At 52.8% G+C, this 18,659-nt stretch overlaps 1 protein-coding gene across 2 annotated transcripts; it reads right to left on the reverse strand.

Annotated features, from left to right (window-relative positions):
• Window positions 1–130: 130 nt before the first annotated feature.
• TBC1D13 (TBC1 domain family member 13) lies at window positions 131–17,022 on the reverse strand. 2 transcript variants are annotated; one of them, XM_027616397.2, is made up of 12 exons: window positions 16,895–17,022; window positions 15,832–15,905; window positions 14,276–14,316; window positions 13,617–13,678; window positions 13,400–13,499; window positions 12,502–12,584; window positions 9,847–10,006; window positions 5,634–5,844; window positions 4,908–5,071; window positions 3,844–4,004; window positions 3,636–3,693; window positions 131–2,775 (listed from the first exon to the last, which is right to left on the reverse strand). In XM_027616397.2, exons 1-12 carry the CDS (start codon window positions 16,915–16,917, stop codon window positions 2,710–2,712), a joined length of 1,203 nt encoding a protein of 400 aa, XP_027472198.1. In that variant the 5' UTR covers window positions 16,918–17,022; the 3' UTR covers window positions 131–2,709. The 2 variants fall into 2 exon arrangements, with proteins under 2 accessions (XP_027472198.1, XP_027472199.1); XM_027616398.2 differs by lacking the exon at window positions 14,276–14,316 and having other exon boundaries at window positions 16,895–16,961.
• Window positions 17,023–18,659: the final 1,637 nt, after the last annotated feature.

Genomic DNA, 18,659 nt, shown 5'->3' on the forward strand with positions numbered 1-18,659 from the left:
TTGAATAGACTCTTCCAACAAGAATTTCCCAGCCTTTTTCTTTGCCCACTCTGAGTCTCCTGACTCCACCCCTGCTCAGGCTTTTCCTTCTCTGAGGTCTCAAAGGTTTCAGCCCATCACAGCACCAATGCCCATTGCAAAGAACACATGATTTATTAAAGACAACTTGTCATCAACAGCATTGATTCAAGGAATAAAACTGATGAAAAGAACAAAAGCAGACTCACATTCTGACCCCAGAGTGAGACCTGCTGAGTTCATATAGCCCAATCTCTAAGTGTCCAAAGTCCTGGGGGCAGCTTCCCAATGGGGAAGCCTCAGGCACTCTGGCTCTCAGGGCACCTCTCTGGAGAGTCTGGGAAGGGGGAATCACCAAGGGCCTGCCCTTTCCCCAGGCAGTATCCCACTGGGGAGTGCAGCCTAATCTGCACACGGTCCCTGTGCTCTTGACCCTCGTCCCAAAGTCAAGGAGAGAGCACTGGACCTAAGCCTACCACTGAGGCGAATCAGACGCAGTGATTCAAGTAGTATGGCCCCAGGAGGGAAGGCAGGGGGGACAGGCAAGAGGGAATGCATCAGGTGTCCTGGGCAGAGTCTGCTGGGGCCCAGGCTGGGGCCCAAGCCTCAGGCTGTGAAGGGGTCAAAGTTGGGAATGAACCACCAGCTGACAAGTTCTGGGAAGAGGCCGAGCCAGGCTGTTGGGAAGTGTGTCTCTGCGCCATGCTGGGGTCTTGTGGTCCAGAGACGATACCAGCCCTCTCAACAGCAGCCCTCCCCCCATCCCTTACCCTCAATTCCAGGACGGAGCTCACAGCCCTCCCAGCCAGGAACTGCTGGAAAATCAGGAAGGTGCCAGAGGCAGGGGGAGAGGATGCGGACTCTGACCTTGCAAAGTCAGGAAGACTGTCTCCAACTGCTTTTTACCCTCCTGGCCCCACCCTTCACCTCCAAGTCAAGCATTAGCCAGTCTGCAATAAATAACCAGGGGTCTGAATAAATAGTAAACAATCTCCCAAATACTGTGTGTTGGGAGACGAGGAGGCAAAAAGGCATGTGCATAACATCCCAGCAGCATCCAAGGTACAGCCTGGGATAGGAGCCACTGGCGGACAGCTCTTCCTGGCCCAAAGTCCTGGATGCCTGACTCGGGAAGGCGGTGGGGACAAGAGGGCCACCGCTGGCCAGTCCGAGGACAGGCTGAGGACCCCCTGCTACACTGCCCAGCCTTCCAGACCCAAACCACCTGCCTCCTCACAAGAGGAGGAGGGGCTTGGTCAAAATAAGCCCACTCCTTGCACAGCCCAGTGGCAAGAGAAGCCAGCTGCTTCCGCCCAGAGTGCCCCTGCCCCAAATCCTGGGAAGAGCTCAAGCAGGTGACCAGGGAAGGGCCAGGAGCTCCTTCACCCTGCTTGGGGGAGACACGCCTTTCCTCGCACCGAAAGGATCCAGGCTGTTAAGCTCAGCTACCCCTGGCCCAGGGAGGCTCCCGTTGGCCCCACCTGCCCTTTATGGGACTCACCGCCCTGGGCTGGAACCTGGAAGCCATGGGAAGGACTACTCTTCTGAAGCACTTGGATCCCAACCCCTGGCACAGTACCACTTTCGTGCCCTTTTCCTTCGGGAAACAAGGGCCTTTAGGGGGCATCTCTGGAAGACTCAGCTCTCCCTCGTCTCCTTCTTCCAACCCTGGGCAGAAAGGAGGGTAAGGGGCCCAAAGCCTTGTGGGCCACCATTTCTCAGCAGCTTTTGGTTCCCAAGATTTCTGTCGGGAGCAGATTCAGGGCCCTCCAGTGAGACACTACGGCCTCCCTCCCGGTCTGTGGGACCCAGGGACCTAGGGCTGGGGATGGGAACAGGCCAAAGTTGACCCCCAGGGACTTCGCCAGACTCCTCATTCTGTCTCTGGGGTTCATGCAATGGAGGGGAGCAGGAGGGGGAAGAGGCTGGGGATAAGGCACCCCAAGAGAAAAGGGCAGAGGGAAATGGAGAGAGGGGCAGACAGAGCGAGACAGTCACACACACTCTATGAGGGTACGAGGACAGAGAAGACAGACCTCGAAGGAGCACAGATAGCCCACCCCCTCACACACACACTGCCCAACACCCACGCAGGAGCAGCAGATACCTGGTGGATGAGGACACACAGACACACCCACCCATGACTACAGACGGAAACTCACTCAGTGGGAGAGGGACAGAGGGTGTGACCTGGGCCTGGCAGCTTCTTAGCTCCTTCACAGTGTCACCTTCCCCACCTTAGAGAAGCCTAAGCACCAAGCCCCAGAAGAAGTGGTACTGGCTCATTTGCCAAGTACCTCCTGCAACCAGAGCCCAGAAGACCCGAGCAGGAGAGGGCGAAGGGAGCAGCCGAGGCAGGGAAGGACCCCTGCCGGCCCCCAGTGCCCCCAGTGTGCCCCAGCTCCAAGAAACTACCTCATGAGCTCCAGCCTTGCTCGGCAGCCTGGGCAAAAGGCCTCCGGGTCGAAGAGCAGGGAGGGAGCCAGGGCTGGGTGGTTAGAAAGGAGCATGGCACAGTGTGCCCCCAGCGGGAGCGGCCTAGGGTGAGGGAGCCAGATGAGGCGGCCTGGAGTGGGCCGGTCCTGCAGCTTCCCCTCGGGCTGGCTGGGATCCCAGAGGCTCCTGTGTGTCCCAGAAGCCAGGGCACAGGGGTCGTGTCTTCTCTCCCAAACTGGGCCTCTTGCCAGCAGACTACTTTGAGTCTTGGAGTTCCTTGGCTTTCTGTAGGATCTGGCAGACATCTGTGATGGGGTAATCCTAGATATGGGAAAAGTCAACAATATGCCTTTGAAGTCAGCTCACCCTTCACCACCTCTGCCACACCAACGCCCTTCCCACTGGGCCCTGTCACCATGCTGGGCCCTGGGCCTCAGGAATAGGGACCACAGGCTACCAGATACCCCATTCTGCCCAAACCACTGCAGCCCTAGCTGACCCAACCCAACCAGCACCAGAAAGTATCAGAGCCCCTTCCTCAGGACTAGGCCCACCCTCCCCCGCATCTCTCTCCTGCCCTCAAACCCACGTGCCATTCATAACGAGCCTGAGAGTGGGCCAGACATTGCTCATGCACTAGTTCACTGGGTCACCTCATCGGTCTGAGGAAAAAGAGACTGTGACTAGGCCTCTTTTACAGACCTGGCCAATCCGATTGCTGAAAACCAACCCCAGGCCAGGCACTGAAGAAAGCAAGGCCTAGAGAGGTTGTCACTTGGCTTGGGTCAGGCGATTAGCACAGTGGCACGAAGACGTGGACCCAGAGCTGTCTGCTTTTGCTCCCACTTCTCAACCATTATGCCCCCCTATCCTCCCCGAAGTCAGAGCCCTTGCACCACCAAGCGCTACGATGGACCAGGCGCTGCTATGTCCCAGCTACAATGAACTCCTGTAGAGCGTCTGGTCCAGAGACGCCGAGTCGTTCACTCAAGGTGACACCACACTCAAGTGGCAGAAGTGGGATTCAAACCCAGATCCAAACCAGATCCGCCTCAGGCGTCTGCACGCTTATGTCTCAGGGTTCCTAACCCCAGCCTGTCACAGCAGCTGGCGTGGGTGGCTGCTCGGTAAGTATGTGCCTCATGGCTCAAAATGGAGCTCGCCGCTCCAAACCCCATTACCTGCAGGAGCCGCATGTTTATGGTAAAGTCCCCTTCCAGCAACTGCTCCCGGATCAGTCTGAGGAAAACAAGCAGCGAAGGTGCTGGAACCCTGGGCCGCAGATTGCAGGCCCAGCGGGCCCCTTCCCGCTCCCTCCTCCCCACCTGCAGTGGCTTACTCCTCATGAGGGCAGCCCCCACCCACCCCTCTGCTGGCCGTCACACTCACATGAGCATGGCGCAGCAGACCAGGAGGAGGAAGTCGAAACGGTTGTCATCGGCGAAGAGGGAATCCCAGATACGGATGACGTCGGGCAGCAAGAACTCCTGGGACAGCAGCAGCGTCAGCCAGCGGAAGGCGAAGAACTGGGGCTTGATGTTCTGCTCTTGCTGGGGAGACAGAGGTGTGGGGTGGGGTGCTCGGTTGCCACGCAGGGCCACGCGGCCCATCACACCAGCCGGGCACGCTGAGTGGGCGATAGCACTGGGGCCGGCTGAGGGGCAGCCGCCAGCCAGTGCCGCCAGCTCTTCCAATTTTGCAAGAGAAGCCAGAAATCCAAGCTTTTATGTAAGCTCTCTAGATTTACAAACGATGGCTCTAATTCTTTTAAAATAGGGTACGGATTATAACCTTGGATTTAGGGGCAGACAGACGCATTATCGGGCACTTACTAATAAGCCTGGCCTTGTGCTTAGCATGTGAAATAGATCATTTATTTCCTCCACACCACAGCCTTACAGGGCCGTCATTCCCCAGAGAGATGAGCCCTCTGGTCAGCCCCAGTGAACGTTAACTGAAAAACTGACAAAAGAGCAAAAGCATAATTCTGTATCTGTTTAAAAAGACCTGTTTATATGTATTTTTTTGTTCAAACGATTTTTGTTATAGTTTCTCTTCACAAAACTGTTTTCTGAAATAAACAGGAAATGCCACTCCAATAACTTTTTAGATTATTTTTCATTTTTTAAAAATGACGTTCGTACTTTTTTCTCAAGAGGACTACTACCAGGCTCAAGTCATTCAGCATACGGTAAATGCCCTGCGCCGTGCCTGGCACACGACGGACACCCTAGCAACTTCCTCTTCACACCCAGCCTGCTAAGCTCCCACATCAACGGCTGCCTCAGTCTCCCAGCCGTACCACAGAGCTCAGGCCAGCACTCCCCAGCGGGAGCGGCCACTTTCCATCCCCAGCCTCATGCCAGACCTTGCCCTGGCCCGGGGTGCTCCAGAGGCCCCCTGCCTGTGCCCCTGGCTGTCTGCCTTGGCCCAGGGGTCCTGGTGCTCCTCACCAGTTTCAGGTAGAGTTCCATGTCCTTGTCCTTCAAGGTGGAGTACACCTTTTCCATCTTGTAAGTGATACCACATTGTGAGTCGTCCAGGCTCTTGATGAAGTTGTCCCGGATCTCAGCCATGAGGTTGGTGAAGCAGAAAAAGGTGTCTGCCTCAGCGTGCTCTGGGCGACAGGGGCAGGGGGAAGGCAGTTGCAAGGGAACTGATGCTCGCCCGAGTCCCACCCCATCTCCCATGTACGTGATAGCTTCCCTCTTTACCTCCGAGCCTCTCTAGGCCACCCACCCTTCTGATTAGGCTCAGGCCCTCCTCTCTCCTTGACCATGTTCCACCCCCACACTAAGGACATCATGTCTTCTCATGTCTTCTGGCAACACTGTACTTTCGCTTAGCAACTATCACACGCTCTTCTGATGACATCTTTCCAATCATTATTTAACTCCTTGTCAATCATTCAGCTTCCTATATGTACATCTCATCTCCTCTACCAGGATTTCAGCTATAAATACTGAAATCAGTAAGCTTCCAACATTCTAGAAAGCCTGAGCTGCAAAGGATCTCAAGAGACCATCCAGGTCAACTCCTCACATCGGATGGAGGGGAGATGGAGGCCCAGAGAAGGGAAGTGAGTTGCACAGCCTGATAAGGCCCATTATCCTGGCTTTCCTTGGTCCATTTTTCTAGGGAGCCATGTGAGGGATGTGGGCAGCCAAGAGCCCTTTTACCCTTCCACTCGCTGTTGGGGTCGGTGGCGAAGGTGTAATAGAGGGGCCCCACGATCTCATTCATGCCCTGCACGTAAGCGATGCCAGGGTTGAGCTTGGCGTAGATGAACAGGATGCGCTCCACCACCTCCCAGTGGGCCTCGCAGCCGTTGGGCAGCACCTCATACTCATTCAGGGATGACGGCGCAGAGTTCTTGTGTGGGGAGCTCATCTGCAGGAGGAGAGGAGCCCGTAAGGTGGGTGGCATGACAGATAATGTGTTCTCACTAGAAATGTTTTGCCATTCAGCCTAGACTCAACTTCCAGCTTATGGGGAATACATAGCAAAGCGGAACGTGTCCAATACCAAGAGGAGAAATGAGCAGACAAATCCAGAATGTGGGATATTCCACAAGACAGTTGGACTGAAGTCTAATTTATGGTGATAAAAGCTACAACAATGCTTACCTCTGAGGTGAGGGCGTACTGACTAGGAAGGGACATTAAGGAACATTCTGGATGATGGAAATGTTCAGTGTCTTGATTGGGTTAGCAGTTACAAGGTATATACTAAGAAAAAGTTCATCCAGTTGTATACTTTAGATCTGTGCATTCTACTGCATGTAAGTTATACTTTATTTATTTTAATTTTATTTATTTATTTGAGAGAGAACGAAAGCAACCACAGAGGGAGAGGGATCACAGAAGCAGAGGGAGAAGCAGACTCACCGCTGAACAGAGAGCCTGATGCAGGACTCGATCCCAGGACCCTGAGATCATGACCTGAGCCAAAGGCAGATGCTTAACTGACTAAGCCCCCCAGGGGCCCCATACTTTACTTTTTTAAAAAACCTTTAAATAGGGGCACCTGGGGGCTCAGCTGGTTAACCACACAACTCTGGAGTTCGGCTCAGGTCATGATCTCGGGGTCCTGGAGTCAAGCCCTGCATCGGCTGTGGGTCAGACTCCCTGCACAGCGGGGAGTCTGCTTGTCTCCTTCTCCTTCTGCCCCTCCCCCGACTTGCTACGTGACGTGCTTGTGCTCTCTCTCTCTCTCTGAAATAAATAAATCAAAAACAAAAACAAAACAAAAAAAACAAGAACAAACCTTTAAATATGTCAAAAACAGACAACTGGCCCAGACTCTTCACAAAGTCAAATACTATGGTTGCGGGGAGAGTGGAGGCTGCCTCCAGATCAGAAGACTACAGAAACATAACGTCCCAATGCAACACATACACCTTGACTGGGTCCTGGTTGGGAAGTCAAACAACAAAAATATTCTCAGCACCACGGAGGACCCTCTGATCATGGACTGGATATTGGGTGTTAGTATGGAATTACTGTTAATCTTCATAGATGTGATGGTGGTGAGGAGGATGTCCTCATTCCCAGGAGATGCCTGCTGAAATACCTGGGGGTGAGGGTCAGGGCATGTGCAACTTTATCTATACAGAATACACCCACAAATTCGGCAAAAAGTTAACAACTGTTGAATTTAGGTGGGAAGTATATAGTTGGGCATTGTACTCTTCTTTCAACTTTTCTGGAAGTTTCAGATTCTCCTTTTTTTTTTTAATTTTATTTATTTAAGTCATCTCTACACCCAGTGAGGGGCTCGAATTCACAACCCTGAGATCAAGAGTCACATGCTCTACCAACTGAGCCAGTCAGGCACTCCTCAGATTTTTCATTAAGAAAAAGTTGGTGGGGGGAGCCTGGGTGGCTCAGTCAGTTAAGCATCCAATTCTTGGTTTTAGCTCAGGTCATGATCTCAGGGTTGTGGGATCCAGCCCCACATCAGGCTCCGTGCTAAGCAGGGAGTCTGCTTGAAATTCTCTTCCTCTTCCTCTGTACCTCCCCTGAATGCATGCACATACTGTCTCTCACTCTCTCTCTCTCTAAAATAAATCTTAAAAAAAAAAAAAAAGTTGGGAGATAAATATAAGAGGATCCCTGCTACAGGGCAGATCTTCATGCACCAGAGCCGAGGTCTCCAGCAGGGGTGCCAGCAGAAGCCTCAGGGGCTCTGCAAAGATTCAGGTGCCTGGGGTTCCCAGTGCGAGACAGCTACAGGCCAACGCAGGCAGGGACAGCGTATGCTGCCACCCTAGAACACAGGGTCCTGAAGACAAAGTCCGTCTCCCATCATATACACGTGTGTACACATGTACTCACACACACATCACCAACATTTACTGAGAGCTTTCTAAGTGCAAGACGGTGCTCTACAAGAATTCCGCCATTAAATCCTCTGTATAATCTACAATATCTGCTCAGCATTATTTTCAGGATGAGGAAACTGAGGCTCAGAAATGTTAGGTCACTCGGGGCACCTGGGTGGCTCAGTTGGTGAAGCATCTGACTTTGGCTCAGGTCATCACCTCAGGGTCCTGAAAGTCTGCTGTTCCCTCTCCCTTTGCCCCTCCCCCTGCTTGTGCTCTCTTTCTCTCTCACTCTCCCTCTCTCAAATAAATAAGCAAAATCTTAAAAAAAAAAAAACGTTAGGTCTCTCATCAAGGCTCGCATCACATGGTGGCACTAGGACTCGAACTCAGACTGACTGACTCCAGAGCCTGAGGCCAAGACCTCAGAGAAGTGCTTTCCAGCCTTCCAAAAATCTGTACGGCCATGACCTCATTTCATCCTCTTGGCAATTCAAAAGCCAGGATAGAAATGATTATGCCCAATTTATAGAAGAGGAGATGGGAGGCCCAGGAAGGTGAGCTGGTATTACTGCCCCAAAGTCAGATGGGTGGTCAACTTGAACTGTCCAACCACAGGCCCCGAGGTCCAGGAATGAAGCCTCTGGTCAGGTTCTCTGCCACCAGGACCAGATCGAAACCTAAAGTGGCTAAGAGCTTGGCCCTCAGACTCCAATTACTATAGTGAAATGAATGAAGCTAGGTCTCCACCTTGCCCTGTAGCCAGGATATCAGCAGTAAAAGAGTTGCCCACAAAACCATGCGTTCTGCACCCTCCGGCCCACGAAACTCTGTCCTAGGCACGGGGGACCCTGGGATCAGCTATAACTGCCCTTGTCACCCCTATAGCAGAAAATGGCTGCTCTCCTAGAGACACAGAGACTTGATCACTCATTCTACTTGGGGGGACAAAAGCTTCTGCAATATTATCTATCACTAGCTTGTAGAGATTACAGAGAAGAATTTTTCCACTGTTGGAGGACAATGGAAAGTTTTGAGGAACAAGCTGGGAGTTCCACGTACCAAAGCATAGGTGTAAATTAAGGAATAAGATAATATGCTTCATCTGGCTACAGGCAGCTTCTCAGAGTTACGGAATCTGCTAGAAGAATGGGATTCAGCTGCTCAGCATGACTTGGCCAGCACAGGTCCTATCAGTTCTAGCTCCTGGGGCACCTGCCTGGCTCAGTCAGCAGAGCATGTGATTCTTGATCTCAGAGTTGTAAATTTGAGTACCACGCTGGGTGTAGAGATTCCTTAAAAAAATAAAATCTTTAAAAAAAAAAAAATTCTAGCTCCTAAGTCTCAGCTCTACCCGCCCCCCATTCTACCCTGGCCCTCACCAGCCTTTGCCTGGACAAGGCAGCTGCCTCCCAACCTCCATTCTACTCCCCGATCAATAGCCCCACAGGGACCACGGCAACTGTTACAAAGGCAGACTCGAATCGTGTTCCTGGCCTGCCTGGAGTGCTGCAAAGCTCCCCAGCCCTCAGAACAAAGGCCCCAGGCAGCCTCACCCCCACTGATCTTGCCAGCATCCTCCAGGGGCCTGCCTCTAGCCAGGCTGGACCCCACCAGTCCATGCTCTCTCTTGCCTGAAGCCTCCACTATACCCTCCTCTCTGCCTGGAATGAGCTTTCCTCCTAGTTCTTGGACACTCAGCTTAAATGTCACCTCCTCAGGGAAGTCTTCCTGGACACCCAGGCCCGATCAGCTCCCCACCACCATCACTGCTCCCACCACTTTCCCATCAACGTGTAATTACTTTTTCAAGAGCCATCTCCTCCGCTGCTCCTTCACCGCACAGCAGGGCCCTCCCCCAGCACCCCTTACACCCAGCTTTTGACACCTGACTTGAAGAAAGAGTCCCAGAGGCGGGGACCCAGCAGAACCATGTTACCCAAAGTCGCTCTGGGTAGCTGCCAGGGCAGGCGGTCACAGGCCCGACGGCCAGTGGCCAGGGCTCCATGGGAAGCCTGGAGGAAAAGGCTGTTGCAGGGAGTCCCTGGGGCCCCCAGGTTGGCTCTCACATTTGTGACTCCACTCCGGTTCCGGGCCACTGTCTGGGATTTCAGTGTTGTCTGTTCCACCCGCTTTCGAAGGGTCTCGAACTCATTCTGGGGGTCCAGGATAAGGAGGCAGGGGTACTCGGTGGCTCTCTGGAAGAAAGATATGTCTGGGCACAACCTCCTGTCAAGAGGGAAGAGGGGAGAGTCCTGTTACTCAGGGTGGGGGTCTGGGGCGTTCCATCAGCACCCTACTGCGGGGCGTGCTCCAGTATCCCAAGAGGCATGTTTTTCTGTGTTTTTTAAAAAATAACATTTTATTTTTAAAAGTTTAGTTTTTTAAAGAGCAATACACTTGTTATATATGTATACACACACATACACACACACACGCAAAAATATACCCATATTCTTATGTGTTATCTGCAAATAGATACACATATAAATTTTTAAAGTGTCCTTATGATCTTATAATCCAACTCTTCTCTTAAACCACAAACATCTCTCCATGTCAAAAATATTTATCTAGGGACGCCTCGGTGACTCGGTCAGTTAAGCGTCTGCCTTCAGTTCAGGTCATGATCCCAGGGTCCTGAGATCTAGTTCCACATCAGGCTCCTTGCTCAGTGGGGAGCCTACATCTTCCTCTGCCTGCCACTCCCCCTGCTTGTGCGTGCATGCACGCATGCGCTAATAAATAAATAAAATCTTTTTTTTAAAGGTTTTATTTATTTGACAGAGAGAGACGGCGAGAGAGGGAACACAAGCAGGGGGAGTGGGAGAGGGAGAAGCAGGCTTCCCGTGGAGCAGGGAGCCTGATGCGGGGCTGGATCCCAGGATCCTGGGACCATGACCTGAGCCGAAGGCAGACGCTTAACGACTGAGCCACCCGGGCGCCAAATAAATAAAATCTTTAAAAAATTATCTAATATGCACAGGGTGTTCAATGTAGTGTGGTTTGAAATGGCTACAGTGCATATTGTACAACAGGACAGCATATACAGCTGACACAGGAAGATGTCCAAGACAGAAGGAGAGGAAAAATCAAGGTGGGAAACGGTTTCTAGAATGTGATTGAGTTGGTTTTGTTTTGTTTCCGGTCTGAGGTGTAACTGAGGCATAACCAGTGTGAGTTTAGGGCACCAAGTTTTTCTCGTGTACGTACGGCAGCGGAGGCACATTTTCCAGACTTCTTACACACAGCACATTGCAAACTTGCCCTCCAGAAACACTGAGCAACATGCTACCATCGCTACCAGCGTGAGACAGAACCTGTTTCTCTAGAACCGGGTTCAAGATGTGGTTCTTGACTCCCAAATGTTAAGACGCCTTGTGGACGGAGGCTGCCCCAACACCAGCCTGAGAATGCAGGAAACGAGCCCTTTTGCATCGTGGCTGAGCCACACTGGGCTGGGTGTCCACTGGGGCCTTCTGAAGATGGGCCTGGGCAAAATGAGCAGAGGCAGGGCAGCACCCAGGGTGTCGAGGGCCTGGGGACACAGCTAACACCCGATGAAGGCGGAACTGAAACCAGGAAAACAGACTCCAGAACCCTAGCTCCAACCACTCAGCCCCACTGCAGACAAGCCTCCCTTCCAGCTCCTCACGCGGCCTTGTGGGAGATCCCGCCTGCTGCCAGACCCGCCAACCCCACAGGACAGCACAAGCGTGTTTCCACATTTCTCTGCCAAGTGGAAAAGCATACCCACATACACACTGTAGCTCACAATTTTTCAAAAAACACACATCTGACCCTGTCACTCCTATGCTTAAAACCTTTGCACGACTGCCCCATGTCCTCGGGATCAAGTCCAAGGTCCAACCCCTGCCTCCCTCTAGTGTGGCTTCAAGCACACTGGCCTTCACACTGCTCCTCGAACGTGCTTCCGTGGGCTGACCACGGCCTTCCTGCAGGCAGCTCCCCCAACCACGACCTTTCCCTCCCTCTTTCCCCAAGGCCTCCCACTCCTGAGACCTCAGCCAAGGCTTCCCCCAAAGTCTTTTTTTTTTTTTTTTAATTTTATTTATTTATTTGACAAAGAGACAGAGAGAGAAAGCACAAGTAGGCACAGTGGCAGGCAGAGGGAGAGGGAGAGGGAGAAGCAGGCTCCCGGCTGAGCAGGGAGCCCGATGCGGGGCTCGATCCCAGGATCCTGGGATCATGACCTGAGCCGAAGGTAGACACTTAACCATCTGAGCCACCCAGGTGTCCCGGCTTCCCCCTAAGTCTTAAAGCACCCTGAACTCTCCCCTCAGAGCATTTACCACAGACGCTAGTTACTCGGAAGATCTGTCTTGCTGAACGACTGTCTTCCTGTCCTCCCCACCAGGTTCTAAGCTCCTAAGAGGGACCATGTCTGTCGACTCCATGCTCAACCCGGAGCTTGGCACGGAGCCTGCCATATAGTAGGGCCTCGGTATCTGCTCCAGGAACGGTCAGATGAACCCATACCTGCCTAGGGCACCAATGCCACTGAAGCAGGGAGAAAAGAGCATCAGGCACTCGCCTCACTTGCCAGCCCCACTCACAGGCCAACATCGCTAGGGCCTGGACCCACCTACTGGATGACCCACCAGTTCCTCCAACACCCACCTGTGGGCGTGGGCCAGAAACCACAGGACTGGGAAACTCCCCGACAGTCCCATGGGCCAGCCCCTGACCCCCAGGGCCCCGCTTACCGGACGTCCTTGTCAATCTGCAGCAGCACCTCGTTGTCCTTGAAGTACGTGTTCCACCGGCTGTCAGGGTTGGGGTTGAGCGGCTGTGGGGAGAGAATCAGCTGCTCTGTCCCAGGTCCGACTAGGACGTCAGGGGGCACACCCCAGTCTGGGGGCCTGAACAGAGGCCCCGAACCCACAATCCCACCAGAGGCCCCGCTGAGGCTCTGAGACAGCCTGTGAGCTACACGGGGAGCCTCCCACGCCACGTCCCAACTCCAAGCAGAGCCCTGCAGTCTGCTCTGACGACACCCCTGCTGGCCAGGGAGCATCCTTTCCGTCTGCGGCTGCCGCTCTCCAACACGGCCTACACCAGGCGCTGCCCAACGCTTGCTGAGTGAATGCACGCTGTACCACTAGGTCTCTTCGAATCTGATTCATCAACGCTCTGAATCGCCGATCCTAATCCTCAGAGCAAGGGCCTGGGTCCATCCATCTCCCCACCTCCTGCACAGGGGAGGGGCTCCGTATTTGAGGAGAGAATGAGGCTTCCTCCCGGCCACGGGAAGATAGTCTATTCTCATGCCTGCCCTGCTCTGACTTTCTTCAACTATAAAACCAAAACCTTCCCCAGGGAACGGAGGTGAGGAGGAAAGGAGACAGAGCCCACACGGAGGACCAGGCTCAGTGCTATGCACACACTCAGAGCCCAAGCTATGACTTCCATTCCTCACTGGGTCCGGGGCCTGGGAAACAGAAGGGAGAGACAACAGCCTTCATGGGCCGAGCAGCCCGATGCAGAAAGGAGGGGACCCACATTGGCTACACCTGTCCTCTGGGGTTGGGGGGACCTGCCAGCTCCAAAGCCTGCACCTCTCCCTACTCTGTAGCCTCAGTCCCTGCTGCCACCCTTACTCACATGGTCCTCAAAGGTGACATCCTCCCTGGACACACCCATGTTGGCCTTGGCAATGCCAGGCTGGATAATCATTTCCCTCAGGAACTGAGAATATAGCTCCCTGTGGAAGAGAAGAGGAGAGACGGATGATCCCAAAGGTCCCGTCCAGGAAGCCTGGACCAGAGAAGTAACAACAGGAGGCGAGACCTGTTGTCATCCCCCTTTCTCATGGTCTCACCTCTGCTTGGCCAGGATGGAGGTCCATGAGGCTCTTTCCAAGGGGAGGTAGTTCAACAGAATCTGCACAGAGGGAGAGGAACAAAGCTCTGGCGACTCTCCAGTTCAACCCCAGACAGTAGACGGAAGCTGACCAGCCTCAAGGAAAACGTCTAATAAAGCCCAGAGAAAACCAGATGGGCTGAAACCCACGAATGGAGGCGTGGGCTGGGGGCAGCCTCCCCTTTGCTCTCCATTGCCTCTCTCCTCCTTTACCCCAAACCAGCCCTTTCCCCTGCTTTTCTTCACACAGACTCTTCCAAATGATAATCAAACCTGCTGCTCAAAGAGGCTGGAAACCCAGACACTGGTCTTTGGCTCCCACCTCAGCTAAGAGCCATGGGTAGAGCATGGCCTTTTTTTTTGGTGCCATTAAGCATCACTTCTGCTGCACTGTATGGACCAGGAAGAAGACTTCGCTGGCACTACAAAGCGTTCCATCCCCAAGGGGATCCTGGAGGGAACGCCAAGAAGAACAGAAAACCCACAACTTCCCAGAAAAGTTTCCTCGAACAAGCAAGGAAAGGCGCAGAACAAGAAGGAGGAGCCGGGGTGGGGGCAGCCCATGCAGGAACCCAAGGACTCTCGGCAGAGCAGACGCCCCAGCCCAGGCACACCCACCTTCCAGCAGAGGCACCGCAGTCCGCCCTCACAGGGGATGCCTGTGGACACAGCAGGCAAGAGTCACGCCCCAGGCCAGAGTCCCCAGACCCCCCAGTCCGCCACCTCAGAGCCAGTTGGCAGGGAATGGAGTGGGCAAGAAGTACTTCCTCAAGGATCATTTTCTGTCAGAAAGATGACTGGACTGGATGCTAACCCTGTGTATTTCTCCCTATGACCCCTGCCTCCAGCCCAGAGCTCCGTGTGTGTGGAATGTTCTTTTGAGGATAACACCTTCTCATTCCTCAGAGCAGCGTTTACCCGCCACCACCTCTTCCCAATCAAAGTCAGATCTCTTGTTACGAACGACAATGGTTCCGTGACTTCTCCTTCATAGTGTCCATCACAATCGGGACTGTCTAGCATAGTTTGTGTATTTATTTAACATCTGTAACCTCAACCACTGAGTAAGCCCCAGAAAGACAAGAGCCATATGTGTCTTATAGTCCCTGTCCCTAGCAGGGGGCACAGCACACAGAAGGCATACCATAAATATTTGTGGAACATAAATTAAGCTATAAATGGAAAGTGCTTTGTGCCTTATGGACACTACTTCACTTAATCCTCACTGGAACTCTAGTAAATAGGAAAGATTAGCATCGTTGTTCTCATCTTTCAAATAAAGAAACCTATCTGTAATGACAGAGCACTCAAGGAGTCAAACACAGGTCTGTCTTAACTCTACAGCCCAAACTCAACCACTCCCCCGGAATGGCTCCCCCGAGGCCTGGTAGATTCTTCAAATACACATCCCATGACCCTTCAAGGTCTTCGGGGTCTAAATACCACTCCTGAACAAAAAAACAAACTCCTCCTGCAATACTGTCAGGAAGCTCGCTAAAGCAGCTGTTGCTCTAGGACCCCGAATGCCGTGATCAGGAGCTAGTGCCCCCACCTCAGAATCTGTACAGGGAGGAGAAGAGCAACTCAAGAATTCCCTGCTGACAAAGTCACAAGGACCGAGCAGTTAACAAGAACCTGCACAGAACACCTTAGGGTATTTTAAAAGATAAGCAAAAATCTCTGTGCAGGAAGGGTAACCAGGCCGGGGAGGGCAAAGTCAAACACTGCTGAAGTTCAGCTCCTAGAGTCAGGGTCTCAAGGCCTTAACAAAAGTTCACAATCGCCTGAGTCAGCTTTGATATCCAAGCCTGGGAGAGAACCAGGAACCGCTCCGCAGCTAACCAAAATTTTACAACACAGGAAGTTTGCTGAGGAGTGAGGCAGACACTGCAGTGGCTCCAGCCTCCTGCGTTCAGCCCTCTCCAGTTACCCTCGGCAAGCAGCAAGCAGCAAGCACCACTTAAACGCCAGGAAACATCCAGGGCCCACAGGCATGCCCTTGGCGGTCAGGGGTTGTCAAGGGTTGTTCCAGAGTCACAGAATCTGGAGAAGGCCCCAGGTGGCAGCCTGGCCCCCAGAACTGACCAGGTGTGGCCTTGGGTACCTTCCCCTCCATTCTAACCACACAAAATGTTGCTCTAGGGAAACCCTGAACCCGGAGAGCTGCCGCTTACCGCTAAAACTGAGCTCCCGAAGCTTTTCCAAGGCGATGGTGGGCTCCTTCAGGACATCGTGGAAATCTGCAATCCTAGAAGGCGGGATGGGGAGGCAAGTGAAGCACACCCAAACCCCACCGTGACAGACTTCGTGATCACTCCTGAAGCCCAAAGCTCTCCTATCACCAGTCTTCAACCTGTTCCCCCCACCCCTTCAGGACAGAAAAACAGCAAAGCTCAGTCAAGGAACTGGCCAAAGGCATCTTTGTGGAAACGACAGAACTACAGATCACTTCTTCAAACCCAGAAACATAATAGATTCTTGTCTAGAGGTTCTCAAATGAACATCATGAAATTAGACACATTTCTAATACTTGGTGAGCTAGCATTTCTTGAGCACTTCCTGCTGGCCAGACCCAGCCCACAGGGCCACTATCTGAACTCAAGGAACCCTAAGAACCAGGAGTAACATGATCCCTAGACAACGGGCCTGTGTAATTGGCACGCAGCTCTCCAGGCTCAAAAATATAACCATTAGAAGACCTCTGGTCTCACCCGCAGGCAAGGACAAAAGGTTTAAAGAACAAGTCGTGGAGGAAAATTGAAGAGTGAGCAAAATTTGGCCGGTGCTGCGGGATTTGGCCTGAGGGAGGGGAGACTGGAGAATCCAGGTTCTCCAACTTGCCTTGTAAGAAACGGGCCATGCGGACGGGAAGCATTTGGAGGGGAGGGTACTGGGGCAGAGAATTAACAGGGGAGACAAAAACGAGGGGTGTGGGGGATGGGGAGCTGGGGAACAGGGCATCGAGGCCCTGGATGAGGAAGACCCGAGGGGAAGAGGGAAACCCGGGGTCCAGGATGAGGGAGAGAGAGACAGGGTGACACCGGGAAGCAGAAGAGGTGCCTCCGCTCCGTGCTCTCTCTGGCCCGCAGGCAATAAGGTTGGAAAGTGGGCGCCCGAGACCCTCTACCGGGAGGAGGGGGTCCCCGACTCCTGGCCGCCCCTGCGCCCCCCTCTGCAAGGCAGACGGGGCGGCCTGACGAGGACTGGTGTGGCCGGGTCGGCCCCCGCGGCCCTCACCTGCTCTTGTGCAGACTCGACATGGTGTTGACTTCCGGATCCCCCCGCTGCCTCCGCCGCCTCCACGGCCACCGCCGCCCCCTAGGGACGCGGGGCTCTCCGCAAAGGCCTCCGACCGGAAACGCAGACGCGGATGCGCGCGTTCCGTCTCTCACCGCACCGCCCCCTTGTCCCGGCCCCGCCCCGTTCACGTGCCGCCCCTCCCCCCACAGCCGCGGTCGGGCCCCGGGGGTGCCGGGAGCACGCCCCTGCCCCCGCCCCCCCCCCCGCCCCCATCCGGCTCACGGGCCCCGCCTCCCAAGTTAAGGACGCGCGGACCGTGCGCCCGCGGCCTATTCTTTGCGCTTCCCTGGGCCTCAGTTTCCATCTATGCCGTATACCTGTCACCCTGTCCTCTTCCTTACCCGGCCCTCGCCGGCCATGAACTGTGGCGTCATTGTTTCGGGAATGTGGACCTTCCCTGCTAAACTATCCAGGCCTCCAGGCGGGTGTTTTCACTGCTGAGTCCTCGACGCCTAAGACAACAGTGCCCACACTGAGCAGATGGCTCCATAACGTGTTCAGTAACTATCGGAAGGATGAGCAGGACTATTGTTCAGCGTTTCCTTGGCTTTTGGAGTTGATGAACATGAAATTTACCGTATCAGAACAATAGAAAAAGAAAGCCAAGATTTCAGGATCCTTCCTGAGAAAAGACAGTTGGCAGCCTCACAATGATTTTCTCTACACATATGTGCGCATATGTGCATAATTCTCCTTTTTTTTCTTTTCTTTTTTTTTTTAATTTATCCACTGATGGGTGAAAACTTTGTCCCCGGACTGGGAAACCTCAAACCCACCCTCCAGCTCTCAGGACTTGTCCGCTCCGTGAAGCCCGCGCACAGATCTGTCCCTTTATTCGCCAGTCCCACGATTTCCGCTCCCACTTGTGTACTAGATACTGAGCTAAATGTTTCTGTAGAATACAAAGATTAAGTTCTTGTATGAAATACAGGAAATAAATAAATGTCATAATTGCACAACAGGAAAAGAATATTTTTCCAGATAAAAAGAGTATCAGCCAGGGGCGCCTGGGTGGCTCAGACGTTAAGCCTCTGCCTTCAGCTGGGGTAATGGTCCCAGGGTCCTGGGATAGAGTCCTGCATAGGGCTCCCTGCTCAGCGAGGAGCCTGCTTCTCCCTCTGCCTCTGCTGCTCCCCCTGCTTGTGTTCACTCTCTCTCTCTGTCAAATAAAGAAATAAAATCTTAAAAAAAAAAAAAAAAGAATATCAGCCAGCCCTGTAAAATGTTCGTTAGGAAGACAAGGAAAAACACAAATGGTATATTAAGAAAATTGCAGACAGTTGGCTATCATTTAAAATAAAAAAAGTAAAGTGCTATTTCTATCTCACATCTGACACAAAAACACATTCTAGATGAATTAGAGCTCTGCAAGGGGAAAATCTATGGGATTAGAAGGAACATATAGAAAAATGTTTATAATCTTAGGGAAGGGAGACACAAGACCCAGAAGCCATGAAAGATAAGACAGATAAACAACTACATAAAATTTAAAATCTCAATGTGGCAAAGTAGAAGAAAAACATCAGTAGGGGAAAACATACACACCCTTTGTGATAAAATGTGAATCTTCCTAACATATATGGAGTTTGTTTGTTTTTTAAAGACTTTATTTATTTATTTTACAGATAGAGCGAGAGAGCACAAGCAGGTGGAGCTGCAGGCAGAGGGAGAAGCAGGCTCCCGGCTGAGCAGGGAGCCTGAT

Source organism: Zalophus californianus, chromosome 13, assembly GCF_009762305.2.
Source record: "Zalophus californianus isolate mZalCal1 chromosome 13, mZalCal1.pri.v2, whole genome shotgun sequence".
In the NCBI taxonomy this organism is placed as follows: Eukaryota; Metazoa; Chordata; class Mammalia; order Carnivora; family Otariidae; genus Zalophus; species Zalophus californianus.

What these genes read in the sequence shown, in the direction of transcription:
- TBC1D13 (XM_027616397.2), bottom strand. Translation starts at nt 16,917, where the DNA reads ATGTCGAGTCTGCACAAGAGCAG. An exon ending in TGCGGTGCCTCTGCTGGAAG is followed by an intron (nt 13,679 to 14,275) that starts GTGGGTGTGCCT and finishes CCCTCTGTGCAG; the next exon opens with ATTCTGTTGAACTACCTCCC. An exon ending in TAAACATGCGGCTCCTGCAG is followed by an intron (nt 2,776 to 3,635) that starts GTAATGGGGTTT and finishes TCCCATATCTAG; the next exon opens with GATTACCCCATCACAGATGT.